Source organism: Mus caroli, chromosome 8, assembly GCF_900094665.2.
Source record: "Mus caroli chromosome 8, CAROLI_EIJ_v1.1, whole genome shotgun sequence".
NCBI lineage: Eukaryota > Metazoa > Chordata > Mammalia > Rodentia > Muridae > Mus > Mus caroli.
In genome coordinates, this window is record NC_034577.1 from 35,046,072 (window position 1) to 35,062,792 (window position 16,721).

General features: G+C 42.3%; 1 protein-coding gene across 4 annotated transcripts in view; it reads right to left on the reverse strand.

Moving 5' to 3' along the window:
* Nucleotides 1-16,721, reverse strand: part of Mtus1 (microtubule associated scaffold protein 1) — a 143,338-nt gene that overhangs the window by 83,674 nt on the left and 42,943 nt on the right. For all 4 annotated transcript variants that reach the window (XM_021170973.2, XM_029480460.1, XM_021170971.2 and 1 more), the window contains exons 2-3: nt 9,604-11,830; nt 3,323-3,518 (exon numbers count right to left, since the gene is read on the reverse strand). In XM_021170973.2, coding sequence (XP_021026632.1) covers nt 3,323-3,518; nt 9,604-11,667 — 2,260 coding nt within the window. In that variant the 5' untranslated portion in view covers nt 11,668-11,830. The remainder of the gene's footprint in view (nt 1-3,322; nt 3,519-9,603; nt 11,831-16,721) is intronic.

The following is a 16,721-nucleotide window of genomic DNA, read 5'->3' on the forward strand; positions in this document are numbered from 1 at the left end:
AAACACTTCATTGTACGGCAGAGACTCCAGAGGTTCTCTCCCATCTTCAACTCAGCGGTGTTATATTTCCTGCCCCCCTCACCAAAGACCTCCCAGTCATGGAGATTCTCCAAAGAAGCTGCTAACTTTTAAACATAACACTGCACAGCTGAATTGGTCTCCTGTCTTACCTCAGCTAGCCACCACAAACACCACAGACTGGACAGCCCAAGCATCAGGAATTTATCTTCTCTTATTTCTAGACACTGAGGTGTCCAAGATCAAGATCTCAGCTAAGTTGCTTGCCAGCCTGAGTCTCTTCCCAGTTTCAAGACACCCCGTTGCTCCTGCATCTCAGAAAGCTAAGACACAGCGCTGGCACTTCTTACTCTTCCTGTAAGTTGGTTTAGCCTAGGGTCTTATCTTTATCTTAACTGTGAGACCTCCTCACAGGCCCTAGCTCCAAAGACAGCGCTTCCACTTTTAAATTCGGGGTGACACAAGCCTCCAGTCCACAGAAGTCTTCTAACCATACAGAAGTAAAACTTAAATTCAAATAGATAGTAATGGTGGCAGTCACATTTTCTTCTATTCACGTGTAGAAAACTATGTGTAAATAGGCATGATGACACATGCCTGTACCCTAAGCGCTCAGAAGGCAGAGGCAGGAGGATTGCTGCAAGATCAGAGACAGCCTAGGTTACACAGCAAGTTCCAGATGAGCCAGTGAAACAGAATGAAACTCTGTCTCAACAACAATAAGACAAGTAAAATATGATTTAGTTTTATAAAATCAGACTGAAAACTTAAATACGTACAAGGTGACCTGGATTTAATTTCCAGCACCCATATAAAAATAAAATTTTTTTAAACTAACAGATCCACATCTCTCTTATAGATATAACACATGGTAAGGGACTGATCGTCTCCATAAAGAGTTCCATCTGCTTAAATAGATCTTGGGCAGGGACCCAACTTCTAAAGCCGTGTGTGTGTGTGTGTGTGTGTGTGTGTGTGTGTGAGAGAGAGAGAGAGAGAGAGAGAGCGAGCGAGAAGGTGTGCAAGCATTGTATTGCTCAGATAATCATGCGAGGAGCAGCCATTTCTCAAAGAAACTAGGTGAACTGTCCATTCAGTTCCCCTGGGGATGGACATTAGCTACCGATCTCTCTCCACGTCATCTGGGGTCTGCTTCTCCACCCTTATGAGCCTGATATTAACCAAGAATCTAAACAGCACATGCCTGGACCTAGCAGCTTTGAGATAGAACCCTGCAAAACAAACCTAAAAATGCTAATTGCAGTGCAGTAAAGAGGTCCTCTGGGATCCGGCTGGCTCTTTAGGCTCTGTAAAGCATCTCACATGCGAAAACATCGCTGTTAGGGGCACATTTTTTAAACATTCAATAGTAGTCGCTATTTTTTACAAGGGAATCTATCCAATATGTCTTTAATTTGCTCGAAGCTGTACCTGCAGAAATAAGGGGTGTTCCTTGCAGAGAGCCCTTGGTTCACTGGGGTGACTAAGCAGGCTTTTCGTCTCAGTCTATGAAACGGACGAATTTCGCACTTGCTGTTCCAGCTCATAACACAAAGCAATGTGCACATCTGCCAAATTGAGTAAGACCCTTAACAGCCGTTCTTGGTGCTGCTATCAAATTTCAGCCTGATTCGGCTTTAAAACTAGAACTTCTGAAATCCCAGCCAAGGTAAAGGAAAGTTCACATTAGGAAAGTTTTAACTTTTCAGTTGCTGTTCTAACCCCCTAAACTGTCTTTCATTACAATTCAAAAGAAAAAAAATCTCTTCCTATGTGATGGGGGCACATTATGAACCTTTAAAAAACATTACATGTATGTTAAGTGCTTAGCTTAGTTTTATTAAATTTATTTATTTAATATATGTGTGAAAGAGAAAGAGACCATGTGTGACAGTCAGAAGAGAACTTGTGGGAGTTAGTTCTCTCTCTCTACACAACTCGGGTCATCAGGCTTGGCAACCAACACCCTGAGTCATCTTACATGCATGCATATGTATGTATGTATGTATGTATATACACACACATACACATAGACGTATATTTATACATGTACACGCATATACGTATACATGTGTACATATATAGATATATACATATATACATATACACACACACATATCCATTCCAGGTGGGGCTTAACCATGCAACCCTCCTGCCTCTACCTTCCAAATAGATTATACAGGTGCCCACCACACTCAGTTAAAAAATTAATAAAACAGCTCTTGTGTTCTTGCTTGCTTCCTGTAGCTATGATAAACACCATGACCAAAAGCAACTTGAGGAGGAAAAGATGTATTTCCTTGTAAACTTCCACATCACAGTCTGTAATGGAGGAAAGTCAAGATAAGAACCCAAGGCAGGAGCCAGGCATGGTGGCACATGCCTTTAATCCCAGCACTTTGGAGGCAGAGGCAGAGAATTTCTGAGTTCAAGGCCAGCCTGGTCTACTGAGTGAGTTCTAGGACAGCCAGGGCTACATAGAAAAACCCTGTCTCAAAAAAGACAAAACAAAACAAAAAAACCTCTTGGGCTGGAGAGATGGCTCAGTGGTTAAGAGCACTGACTGCTCTTCCAGAGAAGTCCTAAGTCCTAAGTTCAATTCCCAGCAACCACATCGTGGCTCACAACCATCTGTAATGGGATCCGATGCCCTTTTCTGGTGTGTCTGAAGACAGCAACAGTGTACTCACATAAAATAAATGAATCTTTAAAAACAAAAAACAAAAAACAGAAAACAAAACAAAAAAAAAAACCCAAGGCAGGAAGTGAGGCAGAGGGACAGAAGGAGGGCTGCTTTCTGGTCTGCTCCCAGGTTGGTGTTCAGCTACCTTTTCTTCCTAGACCAGGCCCCTCCTGTCTCAGTGTGGCTCTGCCCACGGTGTACTGGTCCCTCCCACATCAATTAGCAGCCAAGAAAAAGCTCTAGACGTGCCCTCAAGCCCACTAATGAACGCAATTGCTTAATTGAGGTTCCTTCTTCCCAGGTGCAAACTGACAATCAAGATTATCACAAGGTTTGCTACACTAGCCAATTGCACAGTTACTTACGCACGCTTTGGGATAGCCTGGAAGTTTAGGCACATCAGCCACTCGCCAGAGACGCTTTGCACTGCTCAAAGGTAAGGGGCTATGCTGTCTCCTCAGACTGCCCTTCTCTCCTGTTGGACCACAATAAGCTCGCTGCTTTAGCAGCATAATGCATTGGCTCTGAAACCAGATGGTCTTTCTGCCAAGCCGAATTTCTGATTGCAAAACACCCATCACGTGCTACATAACAAGGGTACTTGAGTTACTTTAGCCTTACCAGAGCCGGACACGCGCCTGATCCTCTGAGGCGATAAGGCCCTGTCGGTGCCTAGGGTTCTACTCTCGCTCTTCCTCCTCAGGCAGGCAGCAGTGGGCCCCACTTTGGCTTTTAGACCTGGTGTTTTCCTCAGGCTCCGCGAGTCTGGCTTGGAACTGCTCCTTCCTGTCGTGGTGGAAGTTTTGGGTGCAGAGCCCTGTGACGAAACAAACCAGTTAAGATTTCAGCCTCATCATGCTTTCTCCCCAATTCCATCCCTGAGGCGACAGCTCTATGAAAGAAACCCTCTGTCTTGGTGGCTTTACCAACAATTAAGACTCCTTGAAGCTGACTTCAATGGCCCTGATATACCTTTAGGCCCAGTAGCTGTCTGGTTATTTCTTCCCTGGGCCTCTCATTCTTTGATACCTTTCAAGGTTAGTCTGAGCCAGGGCTTCAACTTGGTCTTGTTATCTTTCCTCCCCATGAGCTCACCCTTCATAGCTTGTCTTGTGTTTCACCCATCAATGATGTACTCAAAAGTCATATTTCCAAGCCAACCCACTCCCCCTTCAGCTGCCCCTGAATATCCCCACTGAGATCTTTCTACTCAATAATAATTACCCTATTATTGCTGGCACTCACAAACACAGAGCCCTTATACTACATAAAAAGCCATTCTAAATTTTTATTTTTAGCTAGCTTACAAAATAATGATATTGTAGGTCATACAAAATGTGGCAGTTTTGCACATATACTGGGTTTTTTTGTTTATTTTTTGTTTTGTTTTGTTTTGTTTTTGGTGTTTTGTTTTTGTTTTTTTGAGACAGGGTTTCTCTGTATAGCCTTGGCTGTCCTGGAACTCACTCTGTAGACCAGGCTAGTCTCGAACTCAAAAATCCGCCTGCCTTGGCCTCCCAAGTGCTGAGATTAAAGGCGTATGCCATCACACCTGGCACATATACAGTTTTAACTTCTTTCTATTCAATCATTCACTACCCCTTATCCATCTTCCCAACTCTTTCCTCCTACATCAAAATATGCCTTCTACTTTAAAACAAAATCATTTATTTATTTATTTATTTATTTATTTTTATGTATATGAGTGCACTGTAGCTGTACAGATGGTTGTGAGCCTTAGGAATTGAATATTTAGGACCTCTGCTCACTCCTGTCAGCTCCACTCCCTCACTCTGGTCAACCCTGCTCGCTCAGTCCCTGCTAGCTCTGGGCCAAAGATTTATTTATTATTATAAATAAGTACACTGTTTCTGTCTTCAGACACACCAGAAGAGGGCGTCAGAGGTGGCTGTGAGTCACGGTGTGGTTGTGAGCCACCATGTGGTTGCTGGGATTTGAACTCAGGACCTTCAGAAGAGCAGTCAGTGCTCTTACCTGCTGAGCCATCTGGCCAGCGCCGTGCCTTCTACTTTTATGTCACATTTATGAATGCATATGTATACATACGCTTCCATATAGATACTTGACCTAGCATCCATAAGACAAAACGTGTGATTTTTTTTTTTTTTGGTTTTCTTTATCATCCCTTTTGTTCCTGATTTTTCCTTTTGTTAGACCTCTCTTCTATGTCACAGTCCCTCTATTTTCAAGATGTACACTCCTGAATACACATATGTGTACATACACACACACATATGTGTACATACACACACACACACATACACACACAAACAAATGAAAGGCAGAAAGAGACTGATTCTGCATATGAAAGAAACATATGTGGTTTGAGTCTGACTTAACGTGATTTCTAGTTCCATCGATTCTCCTATAAATGACACAATTTCATTCATTTTTACAGAAGAATTAAGTTGTTTTGTGTACCTGTACCACTGCTTCAATCAGCTCATCTGCTGACCACCATCTGGGCTGGTTCCCTATCTAGGTACTGTGAATACTGAAGCAGTAAACATGGTGTGGTTCTCTCTGTGGTCAGGCTGACTGGCATTCCTTCAACTATCACCCCAGAAGTATATAGGTAGGTCTACGGTGGCTCTCCATTCTAAAATCTAAACATGTGCATCAGCTAATTTAAATCTGTTTTTAACCTAGTAAGGTTATTGGCCATACCCCATTTTAAGGAGTAACATTAAAACACTTTAAAAAAAATCAAGCTCATAATTTACACCTGTCTCCTATTAACATACCCAGCTACCCATCTTAAACAAGGAAAGCTATTGTGTGTTGTGATGGTTTGTATATTCTTGGACTAGAGAGTGGCACCACTTGGAGGTGTGGCCTTGTTGGAATAGGTGTGACCTGGTTGGAGTAGGTGTGTCACTGTGGGTGTGGCCTTAAAATTCTCCCCCTAGTTGCCTGGAAGTCAGTCTCCCACTAGCAGCCTTTGGTTGAAGACTTAGAACTCTCAGCTCTGCCTGCACCATGCCTGCCTGGATACTGCCATGCTCCCACCTTGATGATAATGGACTGAACCCCTGAACCTGTAAGCCAGCCCCAATTAAATGTTTTTTATAAGACTTGCCTTGGTCGTGGTGTCTGTTCACAGCAGTAAAACCCTAACTAAGACATGTGTCTTTGCTGCTTTTCTCGCCTCTTGACCCCATTTTTCTACCTGCCTTCTTATAAAAGCCAGCCTCATTTCTCAAAATGATTGCTGAAATCATGTCCTTGAGGCTTGTCTGGTCTCCCCAGCCTCTGCTGCTTCTACTCCCCTACTACTAAAACCTTCCAAAAACTCAACTCTTTTAAAGTCACAGCAAATACTTAAGGATGTGGCAGCCACTGTCATTGTCTCCTTGCGTTCCCCTCTCCCATCACAACCTCTACCTGAACCTGGCATGCTTGCATCAGAATACATCCCTGTGTTCTTCATCTTTATACTTGGTGTTTTCTCAGCCCAGCACACAAGCCCTGTAAGCTACGGCCAGAGACTAAATGGCCTTGTCATCAGAAGCTTCCTTCCCTTGCTAGCCCTCCCAACTGCTACCAGCCTTTCCTCCAAGTACACAGCACGCCATCCACACTCCTGACTCAGTCCTTAGCATTCCCCTATGGCTTATTTTCTGACAGTAACACTGCATTAGATAAAACACTGGACCATAGCGGTCTTTCTTGATACCCTAACAAGTACTACCATCTGTGGCATACACAGTAGATGTCCAACAATTGTTTCCACTGTAGACATAAGGAAACAGGAGCCTGACTCTGACTCCAAGTACAACCAGCTTCTAACACTATAAAGTACAATTACCTTCTCTCTTTACAAAGAGAACTGAGCCTCAGAAAGAGGCCACTTTGCAGTGAGTGGTAAAGCCACACATTTAAAGTTATCCAAAATCCATGCTCACACTTGCATATGCCCTACTGTGTGCTCCTTTGTTTAGTTATTGTTTTATATATTATTGTGTATATCCCTAACACCAGTATCTATTGAATTCATATACTAATCCAATAGCTAGTGTTTCCAAGAGAACTGCTGCAGGTCACAATGACACTAAAGCAAAACAGAATCTTCTAGAAAAACTTTCTTGAAAAAAGTAAATCAAACATCAACTTATAGAAGTGAATCTCCCACAAATCACTTGTTTTACCTCCAGTGCCCACATACTGAAAAATTTGAAGTCTGTAAGACCTGTGGGACCTGAGTTTGAACATCCAACAGCTGTGTGTGTTTTGTTTTGTTTTATTTTATTTTTTTAAGATTTATTTTATTTATAAGTGCTCAATCTCCATGTACATTTGCATGCCAGAAGAGGGCATCAGATCCTATCATAGATGGTTGTGAGTCACCATGTGGTTGCTGGGGATTGAACTCAGGACCTCTGAAAGGGCAGTCAGTGTTCCTAACTCCTGAGCCATCTCTCCAGCCCCCCTGTGTGAGTTTTTAAATAAATACTCTGAAGCATGAGTGTGTGGATAACAATTGCAAACAAATAAATACAATGTATAAGCCCTGAGCGTTACTGTAACAATTAAATGACAGCCTATAAGAAAGCACCTAAGCCATGGTTCCTTTCAGTACCAGCTCCTTCATCTTGCTATCTTGACCACAGTGAGCAGTTACTTCTCACCCTAATAGCAATCCAAATCAAATCACTGCTCCCAAATAAAATCCTTTCTTAAAGTTTCAGGTAAACTGGGACCACCACATAGCCATAAGGTGGTCGGCTGTCTTGATAATTTAATTAAGGACTAAGACCTACGGAGTACACAAGAAAAACAAAAAAACCATTCTTCTATGGCAGATAGAGCTCTTAGGTACTACTGAAGTGACCAGTAGAAAATGCAATGTGAGGTCACCCGTTTAGTATCCTATAATAAGTCATAACCTGTGGGTATGACGGTTACGCTAGCCTCTTTACCCCCCTCTTAAGATAGAAAAAAAAGTGTGGTAGTTGAATTAGACAAATTGGACAAATTAGACAAATACTCTGCTGTATTAAAGACATGGTCACAGAAGCATAGCTCTATATTCTAGCTGATAAGTAAAATCACCAGTGATGACACCGTGGGACCCTTGGGATGGTCCTTACAGCCTTACAAAGCACTTCATATTGAATTCTCAGCTCTTGCTGCAACACTGCAAGGTGTAAACTGTCGGAATCCACCTTACCCAACGATTCCATGGCCTTACCTTCAATAGTACATACACATCACGGGCCCACAGCTACCAAGTCGGAAAATATAAGGAAACAAAACAAAACTGAAATTCTCCAGGCTCAGAACTACACAAGCAATTTATTTTCAAGACCAGTGCTCAAGGGGCTTCATGCTGGTTTTCCCGATACTGAAGGGTGACAGCCAGGACAGGTCTCTCATAAAACTAGACATGGCAGTACAAAACTATTCTTAGCACTAAGGGTGCGAAGCAAGAGGACCTCAGATTCAAGGCCAGCCTAGGCTACTGTGTGCTGAATTCAAAGCCAGACTGGCTGCCTGTGGATACCCTGTCTCATAGCAAGAACAAACTTCCCATAAAGTAATGAAAAGAATATCTTGATTCTGTGTAGGTCTATGAACACCTAAGGCTATTGATTATAATGAAGAGTTTATTGTAATTGTATTTGGTAAAATATTTAGATTCTAAATTATCAGCTTCCTCAGACATAAAAAAGAACTCGAAAGATCTGTGTCATGAAACAACACACAAGCCCATTCATTTAGAAATCCCTGCAACATTTCATCCTTGCCAACAGAGTTATTGATAAAGCCAAAACATCTATCTGTAAACTGACCCAGGTCAAGCATATCTCCAGCATTTTCTTATCATTGAGCAGACACCTATGTGACCTACTATGTAACCTGAGGAAAAAAAAAAAAGAGAAGAGTCTCATGTACTTGACTATGCTCTGTTTATTCCTCCTACACAAGAGTCCCCAAAAGACAGGCTATGTGCATTGCATCTGTCTTCCGCCTCTGCACTCAGATCCATTCCGGGTCCAGAGGACAAGCATTTCAAGGGCAGTCTGTGTGGGGCTGAAAATACACCTTAGTCTCCAATGCCAAAAATAGAGCTGAGAACACACAGGCAGTCCCTAACAGCAGCCCCGAGAATGTTTTGAAAACATCTTATCATACAATTGTCAAAAGACATTCACATGTTTAAAGAAAAATAACCCTTAAACTGCGAATATTGCTTTTTTTTTTTTTTTTAAGTGACTCTATCTAGTCCCTCATCCTCAGGATTCATCAGGTACTGCTGCAGACGTACTGCTTTGTTTACTCTGTAAGGACTTTTGTTTCTTTCATGCAGTAGAATTCACTGCAGGTGACCTACAGGTGACCTTACAGACCCACTGCATAATCCTTTCCCTTCTGGCTGTGGTATAGTTACCTGACCCATGTCACAGAGCTGGTCAGAAGTACACTCAAGCTTTGAAAAGCATCTTGGCTTCCTGGGTTTCCATGTTGCTATGTTTACAGGCACTACCTAGCCATTTCTAAAATGTGTCACAATATGTTTGAATGCTTAAAGCTCCTATTATTTTTTTTTTTTTAATTTCAGGAAAACAACACACCACCTGATCGTGTCAGTTATTTCAATGCAAATATCAAAATATACTAAAAATATTAATTTACTCTTTTAAAACCCTATCAAAAGGAACACCCATGTTCAAGAAAATACCAAATCTGAGGGCTTTTTTAATATGCAAGTTAGTTATATTTTGACTCATTCACACTCTATACTGCCTGGCAGAACAAAGAACAGCTGACTACAAATTACAAACCAAGTTCAGGATTATTATTAGCAATTATAGGCTACTCATTGCTAATACACCGGTTTTCTTCACCGTTCCTAAAAGCAGACTGCAGAGTTCACTTACCACCAATAGAGACTTTGATTCAAAAGTCTCATTCGTGGCTTGTTTTCCCAGCTCTTGCTTTTCCATGGGAGCCTCAGGGTCCTGCTCACCCTTTTCAGGGCTAATCTGATCGATGTGGGAAACATAAGTCACTTCCAAAGACTCTGAGCTTTTCATTTTCACGGGGAGAATGCCTTTGATCTTCTGGAAGAAGGCAGCTACAGACCCGGTCTCACTCCCTGCATGAGGAGAACCTGTCTTGTCAACATTCTCCTGATTCGGTTTCCCGGCAGATGTTGTTCTTGGAACCCCGAGCGAAGCATTTTTAGAATGAGTTGTAACTTGCGCAGCCTGGCTGGTAATGAGTTTATTAAACTGTTGCTTGTGTGTCTTGTTAATTGGGATTTCTGCTTTTTTGCCGGCTTTCAAGTCAGATCTTGGTGCTTTGTTCATCACTGTCAACTGTTTAGAAGGCCCTGGTGCCGGTGAAGAGCCCCCTGTTACCTGAGGGTTGGGTGTGTCCTTCATTAGGAAAGTGTCTTTGGGTTGCAACACTGATCTGGATATAACTTTGGCTTTAACATTTTTGAAGTTTGGTGTGGGATAACTTATAATTTCTGTCTTCCTGACTTTACTGCCTACAGTGGTATTTGTTTTGGTAGCTGATTTTCCAAGATTAGGTTTTGGCATATTTGTTGGTTCCCCTTTCAAGTTTGGTGCACTTTTAGCATCTCTTGGTCCATTCTCCATATTATTGTACTTCTTCACTTCAGCAGGTTCAAGTCTGAAGCTCAGATTGGGGGGTTGCTTAACTGGTGTTGACATGCAACTTGTGTTATCTGTGCAAATGGCTCCGCCGTTCTCACCCCAGCCCATTTCATAAGATGAACCCCTCCGCCCTGAGACACTTCTCAGGGTCAGCTCTTCAGTACTACTTTGGATGTCTGAGTCATTGTCGTGGGAATCGATGTGTGGGTCTTCAGTCACAGTGACTTTACACTCAGAGCCCAGGACTCTGGTTTTACTCTTCTCAAAAGCTGGCACCAGTACTGGGCATTCACCATCGACATGACAGTCGGGCAGTGTTCCTCTTAAATTTTGGCCCATTTCCTGTTGAGCATACGGGCCGTGTGAATGTGTCTCACTGTTTGGGTCATCTTCAGATACACAATAGAACTCCTGTGATGCAGACCCATTGGGGACCTCCATGCCACCCGAAACCAGTGTCACAGCTTGTATCTCTTTTTCTCCAATGAGTCCTCGCCCTGTCCCATCTGTGTACTCTTTGGTGACATTTCCTAAAGAATTCTGGCCCTGAACTCCAACGTCTGGACTGTCAGTTTGCATCAGCACATCAGAGATCACTGTAAAGGTTGTGTTTAGGGTCTTGGATGGTGCGGCTTGGAGGTTTTCAAAGTTCTCTCTATTATAATGAATCCCTCTCACACACATCTTAGAGGAATGGGGTGGTGTCTGATCAGAGCAGGACAAAGCATTTCTGTCTCTCACTGTTGTCTGCAAACCTCCAGGAGCATGCAAAGGCTGACCCTGTTCAATAGCATGGTGAGCTATAAAGGTGCAGTTAGCCTTGTCCACTTTCATGCCATATGTTTGTTTTAGATCCAAAATTTCAGGGGAGTCTCCACAAGCATAATCGTCATCAGACCCGCACGCAAAGGGCTTAGGAGGATCAAACTTCTCATCCTGGATTGCCTCTAGGGAATCAAAGTTACTGTGCAGGTCTTGGAGCTTCCCTGTGTTTACAAGTGCAGGAGACTGGCAAGTAAGCTCACTGTACATTGCAAACTCATGCTTCCCCATGAAATCACTTGAAGGCTCTGGATAAGCAAGTTCTTCAACACACTGATGGCTTAAAGATACACTTTCACTACTGTCCACCGCAGGATCCATTTCATAATCGACCACCATGGCATCTGGGTTGTCAGAGTTCCAATCCCCGTGACTCACTGAAGGGCACTGGGCAGATGGTGATGTTTGGTAGTATTCACATGGATTCGAGTTTTTATCTCGGATAAATACATAACGCAATCCATCTTCTGTCCTATCTGAATTATCATCATTCATCCTGAATATTAACCTCAAAGCTCTGCCATTTTATCTTCTCTTCAAATTCCTTTTAAATGAGAGTAAATGAAAGATGGTCCAGCTCCTCCCCTTTCTATTGCTTTCAGCCGGGTTCCACAACTGTAGTCTTAGATGCTCCAAAGTTGAAATGACTCGTCGTTCCCTGGAAGAAACAAAACAGTAAAGTCAAATAAATGTTAGAAAAATTTACAGCTTGCTCCTTAATTAGTTTAAAATCACTGCTTCCAAGATAACAACTCCTAACGATGAATGGGGCGGGGGGGGGGGCGGGGGGGGGGGCAAGCAGTGCAAATTTACAACATCATCTAATCTACCACTATCTTTCAAAGAAGCCTTTTGATGTGTGAAGGGATGGAGCGTGATGGTTTGGAAATGCAGATAAAGTTTCCTACTGATGTCACTGCTGACATGACTCCCAGAGACTTCTTAGAGAAGGGAACTAGCTCAGTGTGCAACCGTCTTTCCTTCTTACTGTTCAACGGTGAAGACATTCATCCTAACTTCCCTTGGCAGTCCCAATTTATGTCCACTGTCCCAGCAAAATTCCTAAGTGTCCCTCTCACTGTCAGAAGAGCTCCTACGCTGCATGATTGTCAGGGAGACCATCCAGGCCCCACAAATGAGTTAAACAGACTTGGAGAATTTGCATTTCTCTATTCATTCTAAATCATTCCTATCTTAACCATGTGCCCTTCCCAAGTGTGTGTGTGTACATGAGTGGGGGGAGGGGGGCAACAATACTAAGATTTGAAGTAAGCCAAGCAGTGATGTCACACTTCTTTAATCCCAGGACTCCGGAGGCAAGTGGATCTCTGTGAGTTCGAGGTCAACCTGATTTACAGAGCAAGGTCAACCTGATTTACAGACCAAGTTCCTCAACAGGTAGGGATACACAGAGAAACCTTGTCTTGAAAAACAAACAAGCAAAGAGTATTAAATAGCCTCTGTTAGAGGTTTCTCAAAATATAAACAAAGTCACTATGTGCTGAACTGTGTAACAGTTCCAAATAAATGGATACATTGAAGCCAACCCCATCCCTCAGGTTTGACTATATACTGGAGACTGAGTCTGGAGATGAGGTCATTAAAGACGTGAGAAGGGTTAAATAGGGAAAGAAGCGGACTTACCCACCAGAGTTGCTACCCTTCTGAGAAGAGATACCTGAAGGTCCTCCCCTCCCGCTTAGAGTACAGAAAAAACAAACCCACAATCTTAACAGAAGCACTATTCACAAAAGCTGAAAAAAAGGGTAGGGGAAACCCAAGTCCATCGACTGGTAAGTAGATATTAAAAAAAACAACAAAAACAAAAACAAACAACAAAAACAAAAACGTCCATTTTTATATCACAATACTCTTTAGCGCGCACACACACACACACAAATGAAAACAAAAAAGTTTCATTAGATACATGGATACAGTGTTACAACAGGAAAATATTACACTAAGAGAAAGAAGTTATTCAAAAGACTATTAAGATAACTGTTTATGGCAGGACAGTGGTGACTCATGCCTTTAATCCCAGCACTTGGGAGACAGAGGCAGGCGGATTTCTGAGTTTCAGGCCAGCCTGGTCTACAAAGTGAGTTCCAGGACAGCCAGGGCTGAGAAACCCTGTCTCAAAAAACCAAAAAAAAAAACCAAAAAACAAAAAAACAACAAAAAAAAAAAGTCACAATAGGAACCATGAAGTACTCAATGGCTCTGGTATTGTCACCAACAGTTTTGAGTGTTCTGTTTATGCATCCTGAAATTAGCATCTACTGGTGCAAAGGCAAGGAGGAGTATTTATCTCAACAGCATGTGTGCACATAGATATGCATTGACAACATGTGTGCACATACAGATGCATCCACACAGACACACATACCCTAAACTCACATACTCAGGGCTCCGAATCCCACAACGGGAGCTGAATAATTTATATATTTACTGTAAATTAGCCAAGCCCTTCACTAACTCTTAGTTAAAAGAGATCCCTAAAGAGATTTTTATTAAGATCTTTAAACTTTTTATGAAGTACACATTATCATTTTATTACATGGGTTTACTGTGTGTGCGTGTAGGCTGGAGTGTATTGTATGCCTCAGCACTTCCTACAGTTCAGAGGGCAACTTGTGACAGTTGCTTCTCTCCTTCCGCCACATGCAAACCAGCTTTCAAACTGCAAGCTGTCATCAAGATTGGTGGGGAGTCATCTTGCTAATCAATCCCACAGATTAGCATTCTCAACCCGTTAGAAAATACATTCAAGCTAACTTTTAAAATCAAGAACGTTTATCCATTTTCAGACGCAGGAAACGCTGTACCTATGCGCTTCCTGAAGGGTAGTGATTGTTGGAGAAAATGTGACACGAGGGAGTCACATTTTAGTTACTCTTATTTATTTTTTTTAAAGATTTATTTATTATTATTATTGTATGTATATGAGTACACTGTAGATGTACAGATGGTTGTGAGCCTTCATGTGGTTGATGGGAATTGAATTTTTAGGACCTCTGCTCTCTCTGGTCTGCTCTGCTCGCTCAGTCCCTGCTCGCTCTACCCCAAAGATTTATATATTGTATGTAAGTACACTGTAGCTGTCTTCAGATGTACCAGAAGCGGGCGTCAGATCTCATTACTGATGGTTGTAAGCCACCATGTGGTTGCAGGGATTTGAACTTAGGACTTTTGGAAGAGCAGTCAGTGTTCTTATCTGCTGAGCCATCTCGCCAGCTCCTTTAGTTACTTTTCTGTTGCTGTGATAAAATACCATGACCAAAACAACCTAAGGAAGGTTTATTGTGACTAAAATTCTACAGGAAGGGGCCATAATGACTGGGAGGGCCTGGCAGTGGGCAGCTGGAGTTGGAAACTGAGGGAGAATATTTTGCCACACACAGGAAGCAAAGAGAGTGAACTGGAAGTGGGGTGAGGACACACTCTCAACGTCACCACCCTCCCCCTCATCTCACTCCCTGTGGCACCTCCAACAGGGATCTACATCTCCTTAAAGCTCATTAACTTTCTCCAAACAGTGCCACCACATGAGGACAAAGTGTTCAAATGTTTAAACTTATGGGCACAGTTCATTCAAACCATCGCAGGTGAAAGAGAAAGAGCAGGGGGTCAGGGGGTGACAGAGGTGGCAAAGAAAAACAAGTAGGATTCAGAAATTTGAAAATGCCACAAGAAAACCCATTGTTTCGTATGCTAATGAGAAAAGAAAGAACAAAGAAAGAAAAGGAAATGCCTGCCTGGGCAGGAGGGGACTATAAGGACAATTCCTGGAGGGATGGAGAGAATCTGTAATATGTAGATGTAAACAAAACTGCTCATTCGCATGATTATAGAAGTTATGTGCCTACAAGAACAGGGTCACTAAATTCAACTAATAGAATTTTTATCACCCCATCACTCTTTTCCAAAGTACATAAAAGATGATTGCATAAAAATATTTTTAAAAGATATGTACTTAATAAATGGCCAAATTAAGTTATTCTGAAAAGATACATCATCGGAGAAGTCATGGCGCCAGTCTCACGTTGTATGTTATTTAAATGGTTGCCAGATTTTCTCTTCTAGCATGGCCCTAAATGAGATGTCATTGCCTTCTTCAGCTCCTCCGAAGATTAAAGTAATATTAAAGTCAAAGAACTCGGGTATAACAAAACCAGACGTTGTGTTTCCGCTCCCAGGGGTGCTGTCACTGCTTTATTTATTTATTGGGGGGGGGGGCATTGTTTTGTTTTTTGAAGACAGAGTTTCTCTGTGTACCCGTGGCTATCCTGAGCTTGCTCTGTAGACCAGGCTTCCCTCGAACTCAAGAGATCTACATGCCTCTGCCTCTACAGTTCTGGGATTAAAGGCGTGTATGCTGCCGCCACCACCCAGTGTCAGTATTCTCTGCAATACACGTATTAACATGTATAAATCACAGGCATAGGAACTGACTTGTGCATTTTGTTTACTGTCATCTGACACTATTCACTATAGGACACAATGTGAAGGAAGTACCTTGACTGTGAAGATAAAGCCATGGACAGGAAAAGGTTAACCGTCCTTCCCTTGGGAGGTAGTTAAAAGTGGAAGGCAGCTCAGTCCATAAAGTGTGTGGTGTCATGCAAATACAGAGACACTTATTTTTTAAAAAGGAGCAGTGGGGAGAGCCTGGGGAGAGGGGAGGGAAGAGGAGGGCAAGGTGTGGCTCTGGAAAGGGAGGGAGGGAGGGACCCATTAAATATCTAGTCAGTTTGGCCTAATAGAAGAGGAGTTCCAGGCCAGTAAGAGCCCTAGCTCGTTTTGAGTTTAAGAACCAACAACAACAAACAAACAAAAATAAAAGTGAGGAAAAAATGCAAGTATATCAGATGTGCGCGCACACACACACACACACACACACACACACATGCAGGCATGCAGGCTCACTAACACAGGCACACATACATATATACACATGCACACAAGCATACTGTCTGTCTCTAGACCAATTTCATTCCTCCTTTCTACCTAAAGGTCACCGACTATGTGCTAGTCACATAGTCTATGACTTCATCTCACCTGACTCAAATAGTCTTCATATTCCTACCATTACAATATGATCTGCCTCAAGTTTAAAGAAGCCTCAAAGTTACTGTCTTGAAAACATTTTTTTTTAAGTTAAAATGAATTTTAACAGAATTAAAACAGAGAAGACAAGACAAAACCTTGGGAGCAAACCACTCTTACACCCAGGGGACGGGTCCCAAGTTCATTCAGTCGCACTGTCTAGCAGAGCAAAGCACAATGATCAAGTTCCCTTTGGAAAGAGAACTATCTGAAAGGAGAGATCTCTGAGCACGACTTGGGCAGGACACAACAAATTCCTCACTCATTACGGATTTGGCAATACAATAGGCAGTTCATCCAGAATTTTTCAAAAATAAATACATATTCTTGAGACTTTTAAGGTTGAGAGTTGACTAACCACCAGACAGGAAGACTGTGCATTCAAGTATGACTACGCACTGTGATCTTGTCTTGCAAATAACAAAACAATCAAGAACTGGAAA